The sequence below is a fragment of the Atractosteus spatula genome, chromosome 6, assembly GCF_055471065.1.
Source record: "Atractosteus spatula isolate fAtrSpa1 chromosome 6, fAtrSpa1.hap1, whole genome shotgun sequence".
Classification (NCBI taxonomy): domain Eukaryota; kingdom Metazoa; phylum Chordata; class Actinopteri; order Semionotiformes; family Lepisosteidae; genus Atractosteus; species Atractosteus spatula.
In genome coordinates, this window is record NC_142711.1 from 42,571,331 (window position 1) to 42,599,214 (window position 27,884).

Sequence of the window (27,884 nt, forward strand, 5' to 3'; positions counted from 1 at the left end):
CTGCCCTTATACCTCGTCATAGCTTTTACTTGTTACAACTCTTAAAAGACATGTCAAGTTCATTTTAAGTAGGAAATATGACTAATGAATGCTCCTTTAGGTTGACTTCAGAAGCTGGGAGGTCTCAATCTGCCAGTTTTAGGAATTATGTTATAATTATGAATTATTATTATGACAAAGACATATTTAATATTCTGAAGCTGGGGCACTTTCATAAGTGGTATGAAATTAAAGGAGGCCTGATAAAAAGGTAAAAGATGATTATTGCTCAGCCAACAAACTTAGTGCAGCTAGAAAACAGTGAAAAGAGGCTGCCAAACAGAAGAAACGCAGACTGTTAAAATATCTGTATTTCTAAAACATCATTTGTCAAATTCAAATTATGTTGTACAGTATATGAAACATTTTAAAGTTTTTTTCAACAGCAAGGGAGAAATGTCTGCTTGAAAGTCACAATTTCCTGTTGAGTATGAAGAAGGCACCATGGCATGGGGACTGAGAGACATCTGTAATTTGACAACTACTTATGCTGAATAAACATCACTGGTTTCTTCAGAGCACAATTCACAGATTCTAAAACCAAAATCACCCAAATTAAACCCAAGAAGGCATGTGGCAAGAATTAAATGCAAAGTTTAAAGCACACAAACTAGGAATGACCAAAGATAAATTGACTACAGGAACAAAACTAATTACATTGTCGACTCGGCAAAAATTGTGACTGAGCACAGAAGAGGCTTTAGTGGAGTCGTGCTTTCCTTAAATATCAAATGCAACACACAAATGATTGCCAAGTCAACAATCTAAAGTAATGCACTGGTAGTTCCATTTCCAATACTGTCCTATTAATCTTTTCATACACGCAACAATTTTGGAGTCACTATGTACCAAATGATATAGACTTAACTGTTAAATAGGGCATAATGTTTTCACTCCCATACAGAGATGACAACAATAAGAAGTGGTCAAGAATACACATGAATTGGAAGACCATTAGAGGGTCAAGCTATAAACCGTAATATTTGACTGCACAGAGCCAGTGTGCCTTCCCTGCTGCAAACAACTGCAGTAAAGAAGGAAGTCTTGCATTTTGATCATCTGGCCAAAAAAAAAACACAAAATGAAGGGTAGGAACCTGTCAGTTCGGTATTTGTTTGGCAGAGCATGTCTATGTATGTACGCATTCCTTTTTTTATGCTAATCACTTCTTTTAATCCTGAACATCGAAGTAGTCAATCACGGGCTTCTCCTGCATGGGCTTGTGCCAACTGCTGCCGTTGCCAGTCCTGAAAAAAAATCAGAGAACATACCTCATTAAACTAGAAATGTTTCTTTTCCCAATAAAAGGAATTTAAAAAATCAAAAGCCATAATGTGCAAAGAACATTATGGAAAAAAAGAACATAGCTACTGTACAGTGGTACGAAAAAGTAAATACACCCCATGAAAAGGTTTGTCTTTTTTTACAGTTTGGGACAAAAGGATATTTGATCATCACTTCAACAATATTGATACAGTAGATAAAGGTTATTTTTTTAAAATTAGGTCACATTGAAAAATCACTCATTTGTACTATTTAAATCAACAGAAATGCAATTTCCTTGTGCGGAAAAAGTTAGTACACCCCTACCTTTATCATTGCATCAAATGTCTAAAATTAGAATCAGGTGCACCAAAACAGTTGCAAATGATTAGAACATTGTTAGAGAGTATCTTGGAGGGCGCTGTCTTAAATAAACATCAGAAATCTGTGGTCTGGTTTGGTCTTAGCATTTGAGGTGTGTGGCTACATCTTGCCAAGATCAAAAGAGCTCTCTGTGGCCCTCAGAGGAAAGATTGTTGATGCCTATGAGTCTGGGAAGTCATTTCCAAGCAATTTTTGGTCAATCCCTCCACTGTCCGAAAGATCAACTACAAATGGAGATGATCTATCCAGGCCAGGTTGTCTTGCCAAATTCAGCCCAAGAGCTGACCAAAAGATGCTGCAGGAAGTCTAACCCTAGAATAACCCCTTTCCAAGACAGGCTCCAGCTCCCCTCGACCCTGAATTCGATGAGGCGGTTAGAAAGTGGATAAATTGATGGTAAATATTCTATATTCAGCTTAAGGTCTACATATAATAAAATAGACCAGGATTGTATTTCCAGACAATATCTTTAGCCTATGGTAGAGCACACCTTTCTTTGGCATTTAAACATTTTATTGACATGCCCCCAAAATGCAAGATTTCTCTTTAAATGTCAAATTTGATCGATTTGATGAAAAACTGGAGTTTTCAGTTCTGTCACGCTCTATACAGGCGTCCCCCAGCTTTATGCGGCTTCAGTCTATGCGAATTTCGCTTTTATGTGATTGAACCCTTTCTTCCAAGTATCCTCTTTGTGTGAAAAAAATCGTTTTTATGCGATCTGTGGCGGTAGAGCGAATTCCAGCAAAACACCCAGAAGCCCGCTAAAACGCACCGCACAAACTATATATAATAGATGCAGACCCCAGTAACGAGAGAAGCCAGTATTTTAAACGTGGTCTTGATAACATCCTGACGCCTTAAAAGGAATTGTGTGCAAAGAAACAGAGACTGGCTCGGCAGGCTAGTATTATGCAGTTCCTCAGGCCACGGACTTCATCTCCTGCTCCAGGAACTTCCTCTACTACGTAATCTTCAACCATCAGCACCCCCATCTCGTTCCCTTGAGCCTTACTGTCTGCCCATTTTGATGAGTGTTGATTTATTTTTGTTAAAATAATGTCCCAAATAATATGTCAAGTTTAGTTTTAGTTCTTAATGTATGTTAGCATGAATTTACGGGATTAGAAATGCAATTGGAACACCGTTCCACGCAACCCTTTTTTCCCGCAGGTTTAAGGGACCGCTTTAAGCGATTTCCCTTTTTGCAAGGTTTTTGCAGAACATAACCCTCGCATAAAACGAGGGATGCCTGATCTGGGATTTTGATCATGCAAAATAATCCATTCACTCATCTTCTAACCGCTTCTTCCAATTCAGGGTGGTGGGGGAGCTGGAGTCTATCCTGGCAAGCAATGGGTGCAAGGAAGAGTACTTCCTGGATGGGACGCCAGTCCATTGCAAATGCAAAATGTTAATTCTCAAAATTCACAGCAACTGCTTGCTCTTAAAAAGACACCTTTAGCCTTAAAGATGTTCCTTATCAGATTAACAGAGAGATCAAATGAGTCTTTCAGAACATATTTTACACACTTTGCTTGAAGATCAAAGGTACAGCATACTGGAATTTCAAAAAAAGACCAAAGGTGCCTGAAGACAAACTGACAGTCATAAGGATGTCTGTGCTCATGAGATTTAATGAGCTGATATCAAGGTTTATGTGCCCAAAGGGTTAACAGATCACAGCTAAATGGAAATTAAATGTTTCAGTCAAACCTCTTAGGTAGCAGACCTGAATATTACATTTAAAGGCCAAAAAGCTGTATAAAGACTAAAGAATGCAGGACCTATGACATTTTTACACTGTTGTATTTACATTAAAATATATATTAGGCCAACTGAGAAAAGATCAATAAAATGAACTAGGCCAGAGTGCATTGTACATTCGTTTTCTTTTATCTTTCTATATATTTAAGAGCTGTAGGTTACCAAATGGTGTAGATAACCTTCAGAGACAAATGTTACAATTCCATGAGGAGGATTAACTCTGAAGAACTAAAAACATTACGATCTGTTAAGATGTACACTATCATTGTACATCACTATCAGAAGACATGACCAGATTATCCAAAACACTTTGTTTTAATATGATCCTATTTAAGCTTTTCCAGTATTACTAGTGATGAACAAAATAATGAAAATTGCTGTGTCTTGCAAAAGTATATAAGCCCTTATACAGTTTTTACATTTTGCCTAAAAACTTGTCATGACATTTTGATGGATCACATTGGCATTTACAGACATTATTTCTACCTCAAAGAAAAATGGAAAAGTCACCGAATAGGTGCACAGAATTACCTTAACAAGCCACAGAATTATCTGAGTGTCTGTGTGCATTATTTCAGAATAACACCTATCTCGGTCAGGTTCCTTGGTCAGGTAGAGCATGTCAAGCCACAGATTCAACCATGAAGACAAAAAGGAGCTTTCAAAGCAAGTTTGGGATAATAAAGTCATTGAAAAGCAAAGATCAAGAGAAGGAAACAAAAATATCATCAGTCTCTGAGTATACCCATGAGCACAGTCTACTCAATCTTTAATAGACTGGAAAGTTTGTTAGGACTGAAGGAAAAACTGGTGAAGCAAAGTCCAGGCAAACACTCAGGGAAAAACAGTTTCAGTCTGCTACAGTTAAAAATGGAATGAAAATTCACCATTCAGCAAGACAACAACCCAAAGCACAAGGCCAAATCTAAATGAGACTTATAATAGAAAATAACAGTAATTGTCCTTGAATGGCCCAGTCAATATCTTGATTTGAATATTTCTGAGAATCTGCAGAGACTTGAAAACTTTATACTAATACAATAGACATATTTCAGTTTTAGTCTTTATAGACATTTAGTAACTGATCCTTCCCATAAAAATCCACAGCTTGAACATTCAGGTTTTTAGTAAAATATTATGTTTAAAACAATTTGAATGGACTATTTTGTAATTTCACAAAATAAAGGGATTCACAGGTATGGTCTGAAAAGCACTGCACACTTAGTGAGCACTACTCAACACAGCACTTGCCAAACTCATTTACGTCTCCAATATCAATAGTCACTATAAATTAGAACGTTAGCCATATAACTTTTGGGTGCAAATATGTTTACATTGCACGACTAAAATGAAAATGTATTTCTTCTACCAAAGATTTTGTAAAAAACAAAACCAAAATAGCAATAACTGGCCATTTTCTGTTATTTTAGATACAGACAAATACAATGACTTACTTATTACTCTGCTGTTTAATGTGAGGGATTGGGGGTGGAGGTCTCACTGCAGCTTCTCTCTCTATCAGTACCGTTAGCGTAGTGTTAGGACAGGCAGACTTTCCCCTGGAAAGACACACAATCGCATCAGATGGTTAAATGTCATGTCTAGCTTGAAGAACGACACCTTCAGATAGGAGGTTTTCCGGTACTGAAAAGGAAACGTTTGAGGAAAACTCTCCTACAACTGGCATTTTACATCTACAAATCAAGCTGAATTATTATTTGAGAACAAAAAATCTAGATTAAATGATATCATTGCAATACAACAGAGATCAAAACGAGGAAAAGAGGGAACTCACAACAGAACTAAAATGAAGCCTACTGAAGGGGTGTATTTAAATAAAACTTGCAAATTAATAACAGTCTATACAAGATTAGTTTGTGGAGCTGAACCATGTAATTTAGCTGTAGTTCTCTGTATAAGTCCTACAAATCAATCCAACCATGCGAGGATTTCAAGGGATTTCAGTCTGTTCCTAGTCCAGATATACGTTTCGATTGTAATGAGGCACACAAGTGGAAAAACATGGTCTGTATGAGGAAACAAATGACTGTCACGAGCACCACAATGTTTCAATACCAGTATATCACTGGGAACAAGGCTGCTATGCTCTCTAATAGACAGCCAGGTGAAAGTGGACATCCCTGTTGAATGCCCAATCAGTGTTGAATACAAACTGAAAGGATATTACTGTACCTTCCTAGTCTGAACACATGCTACAGAGGTATTCTAGATTACAGACAAAATTACCAAATCAGTCACCAAACCCAAATTGTTCAAGGACAACTGAAACAGTTTCATTCTAAATGATCAAATGCCACTTCTGTATCTAAGCAACATAAAAAGCTAACTGGTGAGAGGTTTGCTCTTCAATATAGAAAAGTAGCATTATGTTATCAGAAGCCAATGCGCCCTTTCATAAATCCTGTCTAATCGTAATATACTGTATTAGATTAGTTCAGGTGGGTAGCTGCGTCAGCATGCGTAGGCTGCAAAGGAACAAGTATTAGGTTTATTCCATGCTGAAAAAACAACAGAGCTCGCTGTATCACCTGCAAGTACACATCCAACACCACACTCATTCAAGGCCCCTAAGGACAATTCCAGATCACCCAGATGGCATCTTGTACCTACAGCAACCTTATTTACTGTATCTCTTGCAGTAAATGCCCAGCCATCTACATTGGAGAAACAGGAAGGAGACTCGGAGACCGCTTCAGAGAACACGTCAGGGCTGTGAAGATTAAAGATCTCTCCAAGCCCATTGTTTCTCATTTCACCTCTGACGGCCATGACCACTCTAATCTCTCCGTCTGTGTTCTCAAAGACGGTTTTCCAAATTCATACTGTACATCAGAAAGACTACCAAAACCCAAATTATTCTGCAGCTAGGATCACACATTCTCCCTTCTCTTAACGACAGACTACTGTTCTTTTAAATTTTCTCCATTCATTGGAAGTTTCATTTCACACCTCTCTACACCCATTCTGACTTCACACCTCTTGATTGGCCTCTCTTTCTGTCCCCTGCTCCCGCCTCTCACTCCTCCTCCCTCCCAGCCTTTGTTCTCCCCCTACATTACTTTTGCCTACTGCCTTGTCTCTCTCACACCTGAAGAAGGCTCCACGGCCGAAACGTTGTGTTCTCTTCTTTTTTTCAGCATGGAATAAACCTAATACTGTATTAGATGACTTATATAAGCTTTTAGTTTATTCAAATTATGATAAAAGCAAAAAAAACAGCCCCGAATGAAGCATTTATTGACCTTCCAAAAGGAATCAGTGTTTACTTTTTGCCTGTGAAATGTTTTCAAAACCACAGTGATCTATATAGAACATTTAAAAAGTCTGACTTATTGCCATGTCGTGTCATTTGCCAAACCCCTTTACCATTGGTGTTGCGGGAAGCCTATCCGGCAAGCAATGAGCGTAAGGCAGGGTACACCCTGGACGGGGTGCCAGTCCATTGCAGGGCAAGTGTAAGCCAATCATACATGGGGACAATTTGGAGGCCACGGTAAAGGCCGAGGGGGGGAAATTTGGCCCGGACACCAGGATAACTCCCAACTCCTATTGAGAAATGTCCGGGGATCTTTAATGACCACTGAGAGTCAGGACATTATTGTCTCATCAGAATGACGGCTCCCACTACAGTATAGTGTCCCCGCCACTATACAGGGGCATTAGGACCCACACAGACCGCAGGGTGGGCGCCCCCCACTGGTCCCAACACCACTTCCAGCAGCAACCATAGCTTCCCAGCAGGTACTGGTATGGAGCAGGCTCAACCCTGCTTAGCTTCAGTGGGTAGCCAGTTGAGAGCTGCAGGGTGACATGGCTGCTGGCAGTCTGACTTATTATTGCAACACATTCATGTCAGAAAAATGACAATCTATTTTCTAGCAAGTTCACTACAATTCTTTTGGGATTCTGCCCTATTTCTCTCATAAGACTGGACACATATATGCCTTTTCACTGGTCTCTGAGCCCTAGAGGCTGTATATGGTCCCAACAATTCCCACAAATATTCAGTGGGACTCCTTATCTGGTGATAAGGGCATCCATGGCATAACTCTCTCTTCCCATTTTGCAATTAATCAACTGTTAAGCAAGCAGCATGAAGACTCAACAAGAGTATTATTGTGCTTGAAGGTTGTCATTTCAGGTAAGCCCATGGGAAGGCAGCCAAAATCTTCATCAATCATGAATCACTGCAGACTTCTGAATTAACTAACACCTGTATCTTCTAGTAGGGTCAGTATACAACAATCAACAATTTCTATCCTGCAATAGATATGATGGTCCAATGACTCTTGATGTTGACCGAGAAGAAAATAGTTGCAATCTTTTCCCCCAGTTTTTTGTGCAAGAAAAATAAAAAGGAAAAAGCTAATTGAATAAAAAAACAATTTTCTTTCAAACTAGTTAAGGTATTACAGTTTACAGAGTTACTGGAGGATGCCAAAAAGGATGGCTCATCCTGACAGAGCGCTGGATAAGCGATTACATCAAGGCATTCTTTGGGACAAACTGTGCTTAACCATTTTATTCCTACATACTGTATTGTAGTTCAGATAAAGGATGATACACAGATGTTATGAAAAACACTGCTCTGCTACTATAAATTTGGGTTTCTTTTGAAGATACAGTAGGCATACTCAACAGATAAGATCATTTTATTAGGAATTTGTCTTTTTCGCATACCCCAACTTGCTCTCCATGAGACACACAGACAGAGGGTCAGAGCGCAGGGTCAGCCATTGTACAGCGTCTCTGGAGCAGCTGGGACTAAGGACCTTGCTCAGGAGCCCAACGGAATAGGATTCCTCTGCCGGCCACGGGATTTGTACCGGCAACCTTACTGCCACAGGCGTAGATCCTTAATCACAGAGCCACCTCTCCGCTCAGAGAATGAGAATGGCGAAGGAATATTGGACTCCCTAGAGCAGGGAAAGATCACTATTCTCTTGAAAATGTTAAACGGATTGATGCACTGAAGTCTCACCTCACTGCTGTAATAACCACATTGCGCTTTGGTTCACTGTCATAGCTCACACTCTCAATCCCATAGACTTCCGCCAACTCATGGATGATCTTGCGATGCTCTCTGTTCATTGGAGGGAAGCAATGGCTCCTTTTTGTTTGCTTTCCCTAAAACATATGAATTACATTAATATTAAACATGTAACATTAATATTAAAACCTTACAATTTTCATTTAATTATAGCCTTTGAAGTCAAGTAAAGATTGCTGAATGGTCAAGCAATGTGCAAACGTCTTAGAGATCTCAAGTACAAAAAGGAGTTATTAAAATCTGAGAGATTAAATCTTATGAGCAGACAGAAAAATTAATTTGAAAAGAGTATTACAAAACAATCAGGATGACCAGTAAGAAGTGTTAAAATGATTATTACTTGATCAGAAGCATGTCTCTAATTTAAATATCTAAAAAATGAAGATGCCTTCTGACATTTCTGGCTTTATCTGTCACCTGAAGATTTTAAGCCACAATTTAACATTGCTGGTTAAGGAACTACAATTATCCTTTGTAATGAGGAATTCCAACACTTGCATATTTTATATTTCTACTGCAAAGTGGGAGTCACATGAAAAAGTACATTTTCTTTTGACTGAGAAAAGCTAATAGAAAACTGTGACTGATTCCTACACAAGTGTATGTTACTTTTTAAACATTTACCCAGATTTAATACATTCTTGATTTTTTTACTGACAGCACATTTAAGTTGTGGATGGGAACAATAAAAATTCTACTGTAGAAAAGAAAGCTTTATAAATATATTAGACCACTTAGGCAAAGGTATCAAAAGTTTTTTTGTTACTTACTTTACTTGCCAGTTCTACTAAGTTTGTCATTTCCTCCTCCACATCAACTACAAACTTTAAGTCTTTCCTGTATTGACAAAGCCAGAAAATATCACAATATGGAGGAGAATAAACTGTGGAAATCATAAAAAAATGTATATTAGTCTTACGTAAGCATCTGCCAAGATTGACCGTGATTAACAGTTAAACATAATATATAAGGTCAGCAGTCCACAATAATATCATTAATTATAATTAATATATTATTTCATATATTAATTTGTTCAGCACAAAGTTATCAAAATGAATAGATCTGTTTGTAGATTTATCACATACTGTAGATGGTTTAGAAAAGGTCTCAAGCATTACCTTGACCATTCTCTATGATGTTAAAGAAAACTAAACTTGCTGAAGTTAGAACCATCCTACTTAAATTTTGATGCTGCTTCCAGGCCTGTTAATACATGATATTAAAAACTGCTTTATCATAGCTGCTGGTATAACAAGGAGAGCAATGAATTGAAGAACAGAAGTAAGAATATTAGGGTGTTACTGTATTGTTCAACCAAAATCTATAGTTTTGAAATGGGCATCAAGCAAGCAAGTCACACTCTGTATCTGTAAACTGGCAGGAGTCTGGGATTTGAAATTGGGAAATATTGGAAGGAGGAGAAGGGCAATTATGTTTGGATTGAACAGCCTGGAAATCTGAGACGGTTAGATCACGCACAATCCTAGAAATCTGCAGGCCACCATTGATGCAATAATATATAGACCCAGCATACATTAGAGGACATGTTCCGTGAGACCAAAACAATCCAGCAGAACGAGAAAAACTACTACAAAATTGGAGTGCGGAAATGTTGAAATTCCTTAAAAGCAGAAGACTAGACGACGACTATTTTGAACACTTTTGCAAGTCTAAAGATTATATTAAAAAACAGTGGTTTGGTATACTGCGTACTGATCAAAGCAAAAAGCAGACCAGCCAGGGATTCCAATTCTCAAAGTAAGGTGTAGGCAGAAGTCACAGATGAAAACAAGATTTGTAAAAACTGCTAACCCGTCTCTACCATCTGAAGAGCAGGATTTTTCTACAAAGCAAATATCTGGGTATTTTTATTTATTAATATCAATTTATATTTGGCACTAGCCTACATAAGAAACTTAACATCAGGGTTGAACTCATTTAACAGCAAAGCCTTGTGTGTTAAAGAACAGGTTAAGGGTTAAGGTTCTGTGCGCAGACAAGACGGAATAATATCAATATCTGTATTAGCATGGGGAGAGAGATAAAGAAATGGCAGGTAGTCGCAACACCAGGATCACAATTCAAAGCAGCTCTTCACCAGAACCGTTATACATTTCACTGGCGAACAATGCATTTTAACGTCATCTGCTGTCTGACGTTCTGGCTTTTCTGCACTTTCCTCATTGGCTTCAAGGACAAGTACGACAGCTCATAAATATGAGTAAGAAGGAAATGTTCCTAAACAAAATTTTAATTTGTTAACTGGCAAGAAGTGTGGATTTTTTTCCATTAGCACTGGTATGTTAAAAAATATGGAGTTTATTTTTTATTGTTTTACAAAAATGGTACAGTATTTACAGTCACTTCTCACCTTGCATCATCCTTCAGGCTGTCACTATACTTGGTGGAAGAGTTGCGGATGTTGAAAGGATCTGCACTCTGGTCTATCTGCAGAGCCTCAGCAAAGCGCCTTGCAGGCGGAGGGAGAAAGTCAGGAAGTCACACCACAGTTGAACATAAAACTTTACATTTAAAGCACAGCTTGCCATGTGCTAGGATAGGGTCATTTCTAGCTCTGCCCCATGGTGATAGCAGGGTATTACTGTTCCTGTACTAGGAAGACTTAAAATCTAGAAATCTAGCCCAGACATGTGACCATGACAGAACTGCACAGCCAGGTATCTCCATTAACAACCTATTCAACCAGCTAGAAAGTGTGAAGATCCAGTTGGTCAAAGAGGCAATCAGAGGTTGGTAGTCAGTAATGCAGTAGGAACACAATAGAAATATGTATATAAGGCAGCACGGTCACTGATCAAAACAACAAATCAAGAAACAGACCAGTGTAGGTTGCTGCAGCACCAACACTTCTTTGCATCTGACTGGAATTGAGGGGGGTTTATTGTCTTTCACTTCATATTTGTGCCACGCATTCACGATCTATGCTGATCGCCAATGTGCAGCATTTTAGAATTCCTGTACGTCTTTCTTCCACATTCAATGGAAAATGCCATGATTCAGTTTCCAAGAAAGTGGTCCCAACCATGTTGTAAGTGTCCTTGATTATTGCAATTGTATTCAGAGACATAAAAAATGTAAAAAAAAATGATACTTGGCCAATACTCAATCGTTTCATCTTTAAAGCTGTGTAGTACAGTATATCAATGTACTGTAGCTTGTCACTTGCACAAAACACTACATCCTTTAACTTTAACCAATGCAGGAGAAATGAAAGCCAAACATACATCAAACCATTTGCTTCTTTTTCCACTGCAATCCCTAAATTCAAAAATCAGTGGTTTTGATGTCTCAAAAAGGATAGACATAGCCACTGAGATGAGATGACACACAAACACAAAGATCCTCAACAACACCAATACATGGTCAGGTATTTAACAACATCCAAATCTTGGATAATTTGCCTTGGACAGTGGTATTTCCCTTCTTCCAGTACAGCTGATGAGTAACATTATCTGGATCTGAACGGGGGACATCAATCTTTCAGGCCTCAGCCAAAACAACATGTGGTGGCTTTTGACTGCATGACCTACCTGACTCGTTCGAGAGATGCACACTCCTCATCACATTCCAACCTACAACATAGAACAGGAGACACATTTACAGGTTTCAGATGCATGTGCTCTTATGTGACCTTTAAAAAAGGTCAGTAACAAAACAAATGAAAGATGAATTACATGCAAAATTAGGAAGATGCTGTAATATTTTAATTATAATAGATTTTGCATGATACCATACATATAACATATACCAAGAGGCATTAATAAAACAACACTGGATCACGCTATTCATGACAAATGCCCAGTATTCATTTGATGCATACTTTCTATTTCTTATGCACTAAATGCCTCTCAGTAAATTGGTTGAACTTCAGGCCCACATCAAAATACATTTAATGGGCTTGGATGGAAATCTGAACCTGAAAAGCACAGAGACCCTGCCTTGAGGATATTGTTCTATTCTGTAAATGTTGATGATAACTCAGAACACATTATGGAGCAGTATGGACAATCCTAAATTCTCAGGGCCAGCAACTAGCTACTAACTTAAAGGACAGTAAGAATCAGCATCATTTTTATTTTGTGTTCGCAATTCAATTATTTCAGATTACAAGTCTCCCAAGAAACATTCACTGGCAGAAATATAATGCAATACCTGGCTTTTTTCATTTCCTTCTTTGTAACCAGCTGTCCAATTTCTACAGAGTCTCCAGGCTGCAGGTCAGAAAGGCAGCTGGCCATGGCTATAGCAGTTATTCTACAATACGAAAAAAGAAAAAAAGTAAGCAGTTCAAAGTAATAAATTGTCTTACAGTTTCTGTGCAGTTCCCATCTACAACAAGCCGGCATGCATGGAAAAGTCCAGATTTCAATTGAACAGTTAGCATAAGCTACATTTAGAGAAGGTTTGGAAAGTGTAATCTGAAAACACATTAATAATATTCACAGTTTTTCTGTTGCGGAAACGTGTGTAATACCAAGTACTAACATAATCTACAATAAGACATCAGCATGTAATTAATTCCTTCCAGGATTTTTCTGGTGTTCATGTGATGGACACAGGGTTTACAGACCATATGATATTTGCTGGTTAAAGGACAAAGCACAGTAACAGCTAACACAAACAACTTTTAACTTAAATGTAGTTTGAATGGGGTGATTTAAGCTTTCTAATTCTTACCGCAACAGCTCTTTATTGTATTTGAAGATGGGTTAAAGAGCGTGATTGTGACAATTGTAATGATTCACCACATAAAGAGCAGCTGACTGTCAGTGCACTCTGTCATATTACCTTAAACACACCATGCTGTGCCAGAGGGCTCCAGGGACAATAAAGAAAGTCTCTCCAGTGACTCTCTCTCCAGCCACATTAAATATGTCTCCTAATTATAGAGGAGGTTAATAAAATGCTCACAAAAGATGACAATCAGTGAGGAAGTCATTTTTAATCCTCACCTCTGGTATGAGCTTGAGGCCTCAGAGCAAATCATGGTCTCCTTTCTGCGCCCACAATCGCACTGAAGCGCCACCTGAGGATGATGCCAAAGAAGAATTAAGAGCAAAGGTTTGTAGTCAGGAATTTACACAAAATAGACATATACAGTATTCATGGCTTTACCGTAAGAAAACAGTAAGACTTCTTTAACTCTACTAACTGATAGTTCTGTCATCTGATTTCACGAGCTTCCAGTCTTTCCCGGTACATTAATATAGTGGGTTAGGTTACATGACATCCTCTGTCCAAATGCTTTCTAAAAAATTGAAGAAAATCAAGCAAAGCAATACAGTACAGGAATTTGACTAAATAGCCTAAAGGACTTAGTCTAAATTGTTAAAGAGTTTTATAACAGCACCTAATGAGAGACGAGAAAATCAGCAGAAGGAACACAAGGAAAATAGGAAACTAAAACTCACAAATGTGAGCAAAAAACTATTCCATAAAACAGCACACTCAGAAAAATGTACTACCCTCTAATAAAAAGGATGTTAAACAAAGATACTCCCTAACCCAGCAATAAGCAATGTATTTAATCTCTGCTCACTAGACCAGTGTGTTTGAAAATATTTTTCCCAAAATATACACCCCTTTCCGGGCTCCACTGCAGAAATACCTTGGCAGGGCAGGGTGTCCGTGGACAGGGAGAGTCTGGGTGGCACGGTGCAGCACATGGGTGACCACACTCCTGCCTCGTGGTAGAACAGGGCTGTTTACAGAGCTCCTCCGTCAAGCACTCCCCTCTGTGGCAGATCCTTCGACACTTGTGCATCCCACATGGCAAAGCTTTGTTACAGGTCAGGCCGCAGGAAATGTCGGTTAGGTGACAGGGAATATTGCTCCTTTGCTGTAAAAATGCAGATGAAGATCCAGTCAATGATTTGCACAAGTAAGTTAACTGCAAGTGCACAACTAGGATTTTGTAGTGTTATAGCACCACCACATGCATCTTAAAAGGAACAGTAGCAATAATAGCAGTGTGGTGGCTCTGTGGCTAAGGATCTACGCCTGTGGCTGGAAGGTTGCCGGTTCAAATCCTGTGGGTGGCAGAGGAATCCTACTCCGTTGGGCTCCTGAGCAAAGGCCTTTAACCCCAACTGCTCCAAGGGCAGTATAAATGCCTGACCCTGTGCTCTCACCCCAAGCTTCTCTCCCTGTCTGTGCGTCTCATGGAGAGCAAGTTGGGGTATGCGAAAAGACAAATTCCTAATACAAGAAAATGTATATGGCCAATAAAGTGATCCTATCTTATCTTAACAGTGCTACTGTAGCTCTCTCAGGACACAGCACTGATATTCCTGCATCAATCATCTTTGATGGTATTGCTGCATCAAAGCACTATTCAAGGGATTATGTTTCATTTTTGGTATGTTTTAGTTTATTGTATATTAGTCTATTAATAAATCCTATTTTTAAGGATAAAGTCTATTTTATAAGGATTACTGGCTATAAATATATGCACAATTCAATAATATTCATCAGTGCATTTTTCTATAGGTGAGAGGGGGGTTATATTCATAAGAGTCTGCTAAAAGGAAGTCAGCTTTGTGTCATTACAGTTTGTGTTGTATTACCCAAGATGTGTTGAGATAAAACAGGTTTCTAAAAAACAAAGCACTACTGTACACTGCACTCATCTACTCACTTCATGGTTTCCCATACACCATTTCTGGGTGAGGTAGGTACAAGGAGGGCATGTCTCCTCGCTGTGACAGTTATGAAACACTAATGGAAGAACAAAAAAGAACAGTCATATCTTTTTAAAGTACATCTGAAACAATCTTAGACCCAACTGATGAAGGACAGTTACATGGACACAGTTAAGGTTCTATTATGTAGCAGCACAATACAGTTCAAATTTAAAATACCTACAGGCTCTTATACAAAGTAAGAGGTGCTGGATATTACAAGTCTTCACATAAGAAAATGAATAAACTCCAGAATCATCAACCACCAGAAATACTCATCTGGTGATCTGACTGGGCCCTGCTGGCCTGAAGTCACTCTTCTGAACATGGACTATCGCTATACCATGAGCTATCAAGGAACAGGATGCCTGAAGTATGGTGTTTGTTTCAATCTTCCTAATTAAGTTAAATTAACCTTTAATTCGTTTTGTTTTGTTTCAAACAGAAAGGCTAGAAATTCAACAGCATGCTCCAGCAGAACAGATTTCTATATATATATATTAATTATATGGACAAGTAATAGGTTTATTCCATGCTGAAAAAAAGAAGAAAGAGAACACAACGTTTCGGCCGTGGAGCCTTCTTCAGGTGTGGAGCCTGAAGAAGGCTCCACGGCCGAAACGTTGTGTTCTCTTTCTTCTTTTTTTCAGCATGGAATAAACCTATTACTTGTTCCTTTGCAGCCTACGCATGCTGACGCAGCTACCCACCTATATTAATTATATGCCTAATATTTAAAAGTTGGCACCTTTCTGTTTAGGGAAATTTTAAAATCCCAACTTAAGTGTTCTAGGGAACATTGAACTGTATGGTTACCTATTTAAACATAAACCGGAGAAGACGGCACAAGTACTTATTCACTGGTCGCATAATCACATAACTTCCTCTGTGTTGCATCAAGTCATTAGCTTAACTCCTAATATAGTGCCATGATACCACCATAATACAATCTCAATAGTACAAAGCATAAAGCATGTTTTAGTTAAGTAAAAAACAATGCAAAAGCATCAGTATATCTTTGAATTTGCTAGATCATTAAAATACCTCAGTACTTTTAATATTCTTGCTTTGCAAATATTCAATACACTCAACTCCACCTAAGGTCGGAAAAAAAGATACGCTTAAATCAATTTTAAAATAATTACAACAATTATAACCATTAGGGAAGCTATAAAATTGGTTCAGATGGTATTGCGCTACTCAAAAGGCTAAACGGAGAGGGATGTGTTGTAAGTAAATTTCCGATAATATGCTTGTACTATAAACATTTGTAAATGTTTTCTTAATTGTATCTGCTTTGGAACAACTGTAATTCACTGGTCATGCCAATACATCTTTTTGAATTTGAGTCTTGGAATGATAAATGTTGTTTGAGTTATTTACCTAGCTGTGTAAAAAATATGATCAAAAAGGATCTTCTTGTAATATACTCTGGTTAATTAACTTCTTGGCAAACCACCTGACCCTTCAAGAGCTATAGAATGTAGCATAAAAGACAGGGAAGAGACAGCAAGGAGGAAACAGAAAGAAGACAGGGAAACTGAGGGCATAGGGAGAAAGAGGAACACTATCACTCTCCTCTTCCTCTAAGCTTGTGGCATGCATTCTTTCTTTCTAGGTAATCTCAACCGTATTATTCAGACCTTACTGCCCCCCCTTTTTTTTTTTAATCGAATCTGCCATATTGTAGGATCCTCAGACAGATTCCCATTCACTTTAAGGCATCTACTGCATGTTGTAGAAAGGGTGTTTTAGGGTTATATTTTTCATTTAGGGCACAGGGTTCTTCTCTTGTTGGCCTGTTAAGGTGCCTGTTGCAGTGTTTCAGGTAACAGGGGGAGGATTCCAGGAGAATAGGCCTCTGAAGCACAGTTTTGCATGTTGTATAATGTTTTCTGTTGTCTGGTTGTGTTATCTTATTGTTACTATACATTTGTTTGGCCTCAGTTTTGACTTGATTTATTACTCTTCCAGCAGAGCTATAGTAGAGAGTATAAAGACCTCACATGCCTCGAATTGTTTTTTTACCCCTCAACTTTATTTCCTTTTCCTCCGTTTCCTACATAGTAACAATAGAATATAGAAATAATGAATAAGATTGATTGGTTTTACCTGGATGATCACATTCATGCTTTCTGGTGCAAAGGTTTTTGCATTCAGGTGGTTTTGTACCACAGGAGATTGGTGGGTAGATTACCGTTTCTCCACAATAGCATGTCAGTTCATCAAAGCCTGAGAGTGAAATAACATTTTTCTTAGAGATGGCATTTGTTGCAACAGAAGCAGGGGTTGATATTGAGCACACCACAGACCCCCAACACATTTGAGAGGCACTGAACTGAATGAGTAGGATAGCATGTCATTCAAGAAGCTCAAGGACTTGCCAGATCTGATGGCTTAATTTACATTCTGCACATAAAAACAAGAAGTTTTAGCAAAATCAAGTTCCTTGGATTGCATCTGTCACAAGTCACTTAATTTCAAAGCATTATTTAAGCTAATAAGAGTTGTCTTTTGGCTAACCTCAATATGGTGTGCACAGAAATTGGTGCATTGAAGGCATCTTTGGGAAACAGTTGCCATATTTCAATGCAACCTAAAACTGTAATTTTCTTCATTGAAGTCATCACTTTCCTGAAATTTTACTTTGCTAAACAAAACGTGGTAACCTGTCATTATGGTTAAACATAATGCAGAGAAAACACACAATAAATCACAAAAAAAAAACTTGTGAGCACAACACAAGAGTAGTGTATGCATGGACTGGGATGCACTTAGCATCAAAATGCCCCCAGGATCAGTGTTGAGGGAAAATAGATATCAGAAATACTACTAGATTTTGTTAAGATATTTCAGGGATCGTCCATGTTGTAGTGAAATGTCAGTGCTTCAGGAATTTTTCAGCACATTGTTTTTATGTTTTATTCAAAACTTCGCTGGGGGAAACTGCATTGGTGGAGGAAGCTTACTGTATTCTCACTATTTACCATTACAATTTCGAATTGTGAAAATACAGTAAGCTTCCTCCACCAATCACATCACTACACCTGTCTCTTGATTCATCTCGGGGCACAGCAGCAGAGAAATGCCGATACCTGTATCAGGAAATACGTGTCTTTGCGGGTCCTGGTTTTGCACTGTGCCACTGTTTAAGCTTGGCAACTGGTTGCTTTTAAGTGACGGCAGAGAAGAGGGCCGAGTACTTACTGGTTTGCCAGCAGGGCTGGCAGTTTCCCCGGTGGCAGGGCTCCTGGCACCGGTGCAGACCGCAGTTCAGTTTATACCCACAAATCAGAGAGCACTTGTGCTCCCTGTCCTGTCAGGGGAAAACAATGGTGTTAGAGGTGTTTAGCAAAACTTAACCACTGATCCCCCAATCTTGTCAATGTCAGGAAGAAAAAAAAAAACAACAACCTTAATTCCATTCCCATAAAAAACGTCACAGAAAAAACGGTCTCTTAATTATTCCAATTGTATTTTCAAGTGCTAATATCAAATAACGAAGCTACAGTAAATGTAAACACAATGTAGTTTATGTCATCACAGCTTCACAAGCTTCATAGGGTAAGAAGTAGAGGAGATCTGTCTCAACAAAACCAAAAAGCTTATTACCACTAGGACCTTATGTCTATGTCTTTTATGACTAAAAAGGAACTATTACTGTCTAGAAAACCGAAGATGTACAGATGCACAATGAGCAGTGATAGTTGGCTGCATTGTTCAGAGTTTGGCTATACAAGATTTTCCATGAAAGGCAGATGTGACGATGGTGTCTTAGATGGTGATGATTAAGTATCTTTGAAAAGAAGAGGGGGAAGCCTGCGGATTTTAGCACTCCCTTTTCCCAGTGCTTCCAAGTTTCTACAACACAACCATTTTAATCAAACACTGGCAATAACAGGTTTCTCATTTATCACAAACTCTCAGATCTCTATCTGAGCTAAAAACAGAAGAGGTTACACATTGTACCTTGGCACACAATGTAATCAGTAAATCTGCAGGGCAGTTAATTGAAAGCATTCCTATAAGAGTACAGCGAGTACATTGAGGAGATTATCTCTGTGTTTTATGTTCATTGCAGTTCAAGATCTGGAATTTAAAACATGACATCGCAATGATACAATCATGCTTTCACACTCACCACACAGCAAAGTTCATTACACTTGTTGGCCACAAGAACGCTTTTTGTTGCACCGCTTCTCACAAGTAAACACAAGCTCACCTGCAATGAGAGATGAGGGGTGTCTGGGTAATCACTTACAGTAATGTAAAGCAATCAGAAGACCTTCAAAATACACAAAAACGATTCATCCACCTTCCTATTCTAATAAAGCTGCTTATTTCTAAGGGTTGCAGCAATACAAATACACTCTTATAAGCACAAGGCACACTTAGATAGGAAGCCAGCCCATCACAAGACACATACACAGAGGTACAATCTATAGGCACCAGTTAAAGGGGACTGTGATCCACTTTCTGAGACTGGTTATTAAATCTCCTTAAAAACAATACATTTATTGCTGTTATAGAACAATTTAACAAAATTCAAATTAAGTACAAAAGTGTGAGCTTTGTGAAAGTCACGAACACACATAGGAGTTCCTACAAATTGAGATGTGATGCAACCCTTCCTGCTCACTAGTCACCGAAATGACTAATGTGATGTATGAGCAAATAAGTACAGTAGCAGATATTTCACTGCAGTAATCTTCCAACATGATTCACATGCAGAGTTAACAAGAAAGTAGTATTTGTTCACAAAACCATCACAAAGTTGAGATCAATATTTCTATTGGATTAAAAGATTTACTCACAAGACTGCTTCTTTACAATGTAAGAAGGCCACATCATGTCACCGGACTTTTGTTGCCTTGTTCTGAATCACAGAACATGGTGCTGTAAATACCTGGAAAGTTAGTCTATTTTGTGATGTAATTTGTCTGTTTTATAAGTTACTGTGTACATCTTACTTTTAATGTGGTTTGAAATGCGCTCATCAATGCTCTTTCCAACCCCAAAATATAAAAAAAATAGCATTGCAGTTCCCCTTTAATCTTGTCTATGCCTTTGGAAGGTGGGAAACTGAAGAAGCAAGTGAGGACTTATACAAACACATGGAGACGTCCAGGCTCCACACACAGAGACCCAGGCTAGAATCAAATCCAGTTACCAAGAACTGAGAAGCAGCGGAGATAAATACCACACCACTGTGTCACTTAGAAAACATGATATCTATATTATAGTATTTAATAGTTAAACACGTTAAAGGCTCCACAGAGTGAAGAGATAAAGCACCTCTTTTGTGTTTGATTTCATTATAACCAAAGTTCTCATCCTGCTCGTATGAGAAACGGATACTAATTTTGACAAAAAAATCAAATGGATGATTAAGTCTACTCTATGATAGTTGCAGAAGACAGAGCTAAGCAACATGACTAAGAGAGAGATGCAGGTACTACTGTGACTGCACAGGCCAGTCGATAAGTGATGTTCATTTAAGAATGACTCAGAGGTATCACTGACTGGTAAGGATTTAAGTTAAAACAGATAATATATTAGGTGATTAGTTTTCTTCTTCAATTCTTCATTTCTTAAATTTTTAAAGTGTTATTATACTTAAATACATCTTATACTTATGCTGCTTGTTTTGAGGGTGATAGTTAATTTTAATGGATGAATATCTGTATATTTTATGCTCCGAAATAAATTAGATATATAAAGTAACAATCAATGCAAGAGCCCTAGCTTACTAAATATTTTACAAAGCAGTGAATTATCATTTCATAATCATTCATTTCATAACATGCAAAGAACTACCATTTTGAAAAATTTATCGCGCGGCTCATTATTTGAACACAAAAGCTGCCAACCTAATTACGTAGACCTCCAGGGCTAAAAAAAATTAGCAGAGAGAATTGCTGAGATCTAAGCCAGAATTCTATGTACAGTATGTTTCCAAGGCTGTCATAAGGTCGTTCACATTTTCAGGTGAAACGAGTTTCCATCTTTTAGTGCGTAAATGAGATTGACACCACCTCCACTTTGAGCATTTCTTCAGCCACAACCTGAAGAAATGATTCTCACAAACGTGTACACATTGACACATGTATTTAATAATATTAAAACTGCCCCTTTGTCCCCCATACTCAAAAAAGCAGAAAAAATACATCAATTGTCAGTTATACATCATAAAGACTTGTAAATCAAAACACCTATTATTGTCTTTATCCACTGGACAAAAGCTTACCTTCACTTTGGATGGTGGAGCACGGAACTTCCTGGAGATTAAAGGAAACCATGTTACTGAATATCTGTACTTTACAGCTGGTGAAGCAAGCTCCGAGTTCTTCATGGACATACATCCTAGTAACATTCTTCAGCCATTTAATCCCACATAATTACACATAAAAACTATTTTTACTTTTTGGAGCTTCCAAAATATATTAAAAGAAACTTACCACTTATAACTACAATAGGTTCTGTCACGTAGCAGTTCCTTCCGGGCCCTATGCGGACGACGCAATCCAGAATAGTGAAGATACACGAGGGAGAAAGTCATGCAGGAAAGGTTCAGGATACAGGGGGGCGTGTCCAAGGTGAGCTGGTGTCCTGGGAAAGTGAGTCCGGGCGAACAAACAAAGCCAAAGTCCAAACGGGGAATCCAAACAGAAGAGAAGAGTCCAAAGCCAGGAGATCCATCCAGGGGTTACAACCATGAGCCGGGTCGGGACCGGCGGGGCAGGGGATCAGGAACAGAAGGTTAAAACCATAACGGAGCCATACGCAGCAGGACCCCGGGCTCTCACGATGCGGAAATCAATGAGGAAGCAGGAGTGAGGTCCGCGTTTGGCTTTTAAGTGGGAGCGGGAATAGGGAACAGGTGCAGACAATGGGAGGGAATGAGGAAGGGCTGGAGCGCCCTTAAGAGGAGGGGTTAGCGATCGTGACAGGTTCATTACGTTATTATCAGCAAAAATAATGTTACAGCTTTAGGTGACTGAGAAGTGTCTCTCAGATTTCAGATAAAGTTTGTGACACTTAAAGATAAAGTTTTTCAACACTTCAAACTTCAAAGCAGAAAGGATGTTTGCTGAGGTCTAGGGGGTCCCTTGAGCAGAAACAATTTTAAAGTGTACCTTAGTATACCTAAGTAAGTTGTGGTGTAATGACTGTCAATGAGGAGTACAGAAACACAATATAAGATCATATTAAGGAACAAGAAGAGGAGGGAAGGACAGAAAGCAGGGAAGAAGGAGAGGACAGACAAGAGTTCAGAGTTGTTGGCACCAGGCGAGAGCCCCCACTTCATGATCATCCAAACAAAACCTGACTAGAACTACAGTAAGTATTTGAACCTTGTTAGAGAAAGCTTGCTATTCTGTGTTTTTAGAGAACTTGGGCTTCCTGGGTAAAAGGTACTGGAGTTAGAAATGTCTTTGCTGCGTAGGGTACATTTTTATGGATAGGGATATAGGCTCCCATTTATTTTGTGGCAATCCGGGGTGGAGAGACATTTAACTGCAGGTTGCTTTGTATTTAGTTAGAAGGCAGCTTATTTCTTATTATTTCATGTGTAGCCATTAAGGGTTTCATGCTTAGTACTAGTAGCAGTCTGGGGTTTTCTGGATGACCAGAATGTTAGGCCTCTGAAATGCCTGGTTTGTAAATATAGTACATAGAGTAACTTGTGTGTTGTATGTTTTGGTGTGTGTAGTGTAGTTTGTCTCCTCACTGTAATAAATATTTGTTTAACCAAGTGTGCCTGGATTATTACTCTTCTCGACAAAGCTGTGGCAGAGAAATAATTTACGTGCCTCCTACTATACCAACCGCTCGGGTATATTCTGGTGAAATCACTTACAAGTTGGGGTTTATGAAGAATTTTTTCACTTATTGACTAAACCGCTCAGACAATCTCTTTTCACCATTTCAGTAACCCCCCTCCCCCATTTGTAACAATAACATATAATAAGAATAATCTTTTATAGCCAATGCACTGACATTTTACTAGACAGAGATCACATTAACATAATGCTTTTAACTTTTGTCATCAACAGTGTTCATTAACAGAGGCTCTACTGATCTACAAAGGTTAATAATACATGTGGGCACCTTTAGAAGTAACACAAGCACTGTGGTGCAGATGCTGTCTTGTGGGATTCTGTCCCATTGCGTTTGGAACCCCTAGACGACCATGTGACTTATACAAACAGGATGAGGACGCTGTCATGTTGGGAAGACTCTGGAAGTGAAACAAGCCAGGGCACAGGACTATATCAATGTACAGGAGCCCTGTGAAGTGAGGCTGCCGTCAATAATTACAAGTTGTGTTCTGTAGATATTCGACAGTCCTGTCCAGACCACCACACTTTGACCTGCCCATCAATTGGTCTGTTGTATACAACAATTTATGTATTGTTCTGCTGACGTGCATGAGCGTTGTCTACACAAAAACTTAATATAATGCTGAAGAGGACTTGGTTCCACTGCTTGTAAGCACACGTGAGATGTTGCTCCAGTATATGAATGGCATAAAGGTGCTGTTCTCTTGACAAACAAGGCACATTGCTTTCACCAGATTTGACATTCAAAACGTCCAATAACTGTCACAGTTGTCCAATCAACTCTCATTGAAGATGCAAATGAGTGCTTATATAACAGTCAAAGTCACTCAAGTATGAAGGTTAGTCATGAATGTACAATTAATCATGACACACAAAATGAAATCAATATGTAAAATACAAATAAATTATTCTTCTAAAGGTATTCAAGCATAAACGGAGTAATAGGTTTCTTCTGATGTTCAGTGTACAAAAAAATGCTAAACTTACTATCTTTAGCCCTGAAGCTAACAGAAACTAACTTGAGGAAACTGTTTCAGATAAAGAAGATAGAAACAAATCCTAAGTTTCATAACATTTTAGTATTTTTATTCTACAATTGTTGAGGGGATTAATTTTTTTTTTAATATGGGGCATTATTTTCAGGGAGAGCCTTGTAATTTATACTTGTCTTGGATGTGTTCACTTACTTTGGTTTTAAAGCCACATCTGCATTTGATGATGATAGTCAGAGAACAAGGACCACAGCTATCTTCATGGCAAAGTTTTTCACAGAAATGAATGGAATCTACAATCCAGATGAAGAGAAAAGGACTGTGGTTTAAAGCTGAAGCAAGGATTAAGTATTAAATAGGCCATTACTTGCATACTCAGATAAAACGTAAGGAAAATAGGTGGACTGCATTCTCCACATAAAAATGATCAGATATTTTCTTATCAAGAGAAAAACTGTATTCCAAATATTTTATTGCACGAACTACCAATTTATGCATCCGAGACAAAACTTCAGTTTGATTGTACTGCATCAGGAAGTGAAAACTTAAATTATTTAAACTGTTTCTTCAAGGTCAAACTAAAGGCAATCAAGGCTTTCGGTTTCTTTTTGCTCAGCATCATGGCCCATTCAGTTCTCTTCCACCACACGAGAGCGAATCGGGAAGACTAACCCGATATCAAGACCGGACCGGCGGGGAGAGAGCTGATCCGGACGAGCCGCGAGAGCGCTCACCTGCAGAGCCGCAGGGCAGTGGCCTGCCACAGGTCTTCCCGCAAGAAGGGATTGCGTCTGTGCAGCTCCTGCGCTCGGAGTAGCCCAGCTCCATCAGCTTAGACAGCGGAGTCTGCCCGCAAGGACAGGTCCGTACAGCCTGGGGGAGACGGGGGCAGGACTCGCAGGGCTGCGGGTGGCAGAGCTGGCTGCACCAGTGGATCTCACAGTCCAGCTTTCTAGGAGAAAAATAAAAGATAAAATACAGCATATAAATGCTTTATATACAATAAAGGGAAAAATACCAATGGCTCTGTGAAATATACAGTACAAGGAAACTGTATTGTTATAGATGGTTGTTTTTAGTTTCTTATAGACTCCCATAAGGTTGAATTTGTTTTCTTGTTTTTAAAGGGGGACGGGGTTAGCAATAGTCCACAGAGGCACAGATGTGCAAAGCGCAACTCCAGCTAGCAAATCCAGCAGTACGCTTACAGAAAAGAAAAAGAAAACCAAACATCCGTTCTCTTCCAGCACCTTTTTTTGATTAACATCTAATTCCGTTGAAAGGTCACATACAAACGGGCCAGAGACATAAAAGTAAAGCACTATTCTTTCTCTAGCCATGGTCTATTAACATTTTGTGTTTTTCAGGCTTCAAACACACATTTAGTGCCTTTTGAATAAAACTTTCCATCTGATTGTGCAATTCTTGCTTTCTTTCTACTTCATGCAGTATACTACAGAAGTGTTTGGCAGCCTACTGTCTTGTAAGGCAAAAGCCCAAAACAGAACAGTGAAACTTCTGTATTGTGTGATAAGCTATTGTAGCTATTGGACTGCTGGAACATTTAGGATTTCAGAGCACTATACAGCTTTGTGTAACTGGTATCTTGCTGTAAATTTACCTTTAATTTTTGTTTTCAGTAGCTGACATATACCGCAAAATGAATACACCTAAACAGCAATTTCACAGCTTATGGAAGGAAAGTGAAATGCCACAACAAAAAAAAGTCTACGTTCAAGAAGAAATGGTCAAGAAGCATGAGCTAGATACATACATACATGAGCACTTTGGAACAAGACTGTCAAAAGCAAAATGAGGTATGTTTTATTGTGATGTATCTTTTAGGGCTTCATGGACTAAAACTGTTAAAACACCAATATTACTGACTGAAATATGGAAGCTACAACACACAATAGTTTATTTCTGTCCTATTCACAGATCTGATGTTATTCTGAATTCAAGCGGCTGAAATATCCTATCCTAGTTGCATGTGTGTTGTGGAAAAAGGTGGCAGCCAAACAAAAGATAGTCACTTGTTCTCTCAATTGATTGTTTAATTCTTGATATCTGTTTTTGTATGGAAATCTGTCAGAGGCAGTATAGTAGCATTTCTTTAAAACCTGGTAGTTTGCAACTGTGCTGTTAACTTGTCTACCAGTACAAACTTGCTGTGGAGATAATGGATACTGGAGCTAACAGTGTAAAAAAATTGCTGTCGGTTTGACAGTAATTCTATACTGAAGCAAAGGACCTGTATTTTTAAGCAGTCAATTATTCAATTTTTTAGTTCTTTCCTGAGGTCAACACCAAGAAATGGACATTTGCTGAGAAGATATCCAGCTTGAAAGAGGAAATAATCTCTCTCTCTTCTCTACAGCAGAAGCATGAGCTGTCTGCTGGGGAGAAACAGATGCTGTCTGTCTTTTCCTGCCTAGAGGAATCTAACATGCAGTTACAGGTGTCTGTTCTGTTACTCTGTGTGACATATTTCTGTAATTCATTCTTCCATTTCTCTTGACATCACAAAATCTACTCTACTCTTTCCCAGACCCAGGATAACTCCTAGCTTATAACAAGAACAATTCAGCCTTGCTATACCAAATTAGGTCACAAATTTAAATTATTTTTCACATAAAATAATTAAATGAACATTATTTAATATTTATTTAGTATTTATGTAAGTGGTTAAAATTGTGACTTAAATTTTACAGTCTACCATTGTAATTTGAGCAGATGCATTTTTTATCAGGGATATTTTTATAGATTTCAACTGCTGATTGACCAGATCAAAAACTGCACAGATAACATGGTTTCTCTGCTCAGTGAGGTCGAAGACTCACAGAACCAAAATATGGGCCAGCTTCTATCCTCTCTGCCTCAGGATCAGAGCAGATCCCTGCTAGAACTCATTTCAGACATTACTTATAAGGATACAGAACTAATTCATTTACTAAGGCAACAGGGGGTAAGTAGATTTTTTTTAAACATGCATATGCAGATACTCACATTTTGAAGCATACAGTAGATCCTGATTTGTCCAGACACCTGGGCCATATTTAAGGTTTGTGCTTTAAATATTATGATTCAATTGCATATGAACACATATTTGAAGTTTCTTCATTATTTTAAAAGCATAAGAATAAAAGTTGGTTGCAAAAGGTAGAATATTGCCATATTAGTATGAAACTAAGATTAAAAATTTGTTCCAGACACCCACAGAAATTATTTTCACACCAGAATGCACTTCATTATATTTTTCATCCATCTGTATCTTTGTTTCTTACTGAGCATGCAGAAATTCACTGGGTTCATTTTATTTCTTAAAAATTCTCATATTTCTCTCTGCTTAAGACTGTAGAAAATTACGATTTCTTTCCAGGTGTGTGTGTAAATATACAGGTTTTTTAGTAAAGGATACTATATACTAAACTAGCTGAAAGCTGTGCTCTAACATGTGCACACATTTTGTCATTGTCAGCTTGCATACACTAGTATTGCCAAAATGCATAAAGAACACTTTGAAATAGCTCAAGAGAATGACATCATCTGTCTTGAAGAGAGGGAGCTTCATGACCTGCTAGTCCAGAGGATATTGCAAGCTTCAAGCACAGGCTTTTTAAAGACTAACCTGCAGGAGAAGAGACTGATTGAGCTGCTGAAAAAGAGGGGCATACAGCAACAGGTAGACTGTCATTGCACATCAATATTTTATGTAAAGAGCATATAAAATATGTGTGGGAATCAGTGTGCACTCTGTCCTTGCTCTGAAAATCCAACAGGCAATTTAATAATGCACTCTCTGCAGGCATTTTAATAATCACAT

The 27,884-nt window shown here is 38.5% G+C and overlaps 1 protein-coding gene across 1 annotated transcript; it reads right to left on the minus strand.

Moving 5' to 3' along the window:
• Positions 1-27,755, minus strand: LOC148832920 (transcriptional repressor NF-X1-like). Its single transcript, XM_088918162.1, is given in 18 exon segments — positions 1-1,286; positions 4,908-5,012; positions 8,456-8,601; positions 9,295-9,361; positions 10,896-10,994; positions 12,076-12,117; positions 12,698-12,799; positions 13,498-13,571; positions 14,154-14,384; positions 15,183-15,262; positions 17,338-17,457; positions 18,433-18,541; positions 19,367-19,394; positions 19,396-19,447; positions 21,473-21,503; positions 24,257-24,354; positions 24,796-25,013; positions 27,736-27,755. Coding segments are annotated over 18 exon segments (1,698 nt in total). The 3' UTR covers positions 1-1,210.
• Between the last annotated feature and the right edge of the window lie 129 nt (positions 27,756-27,884).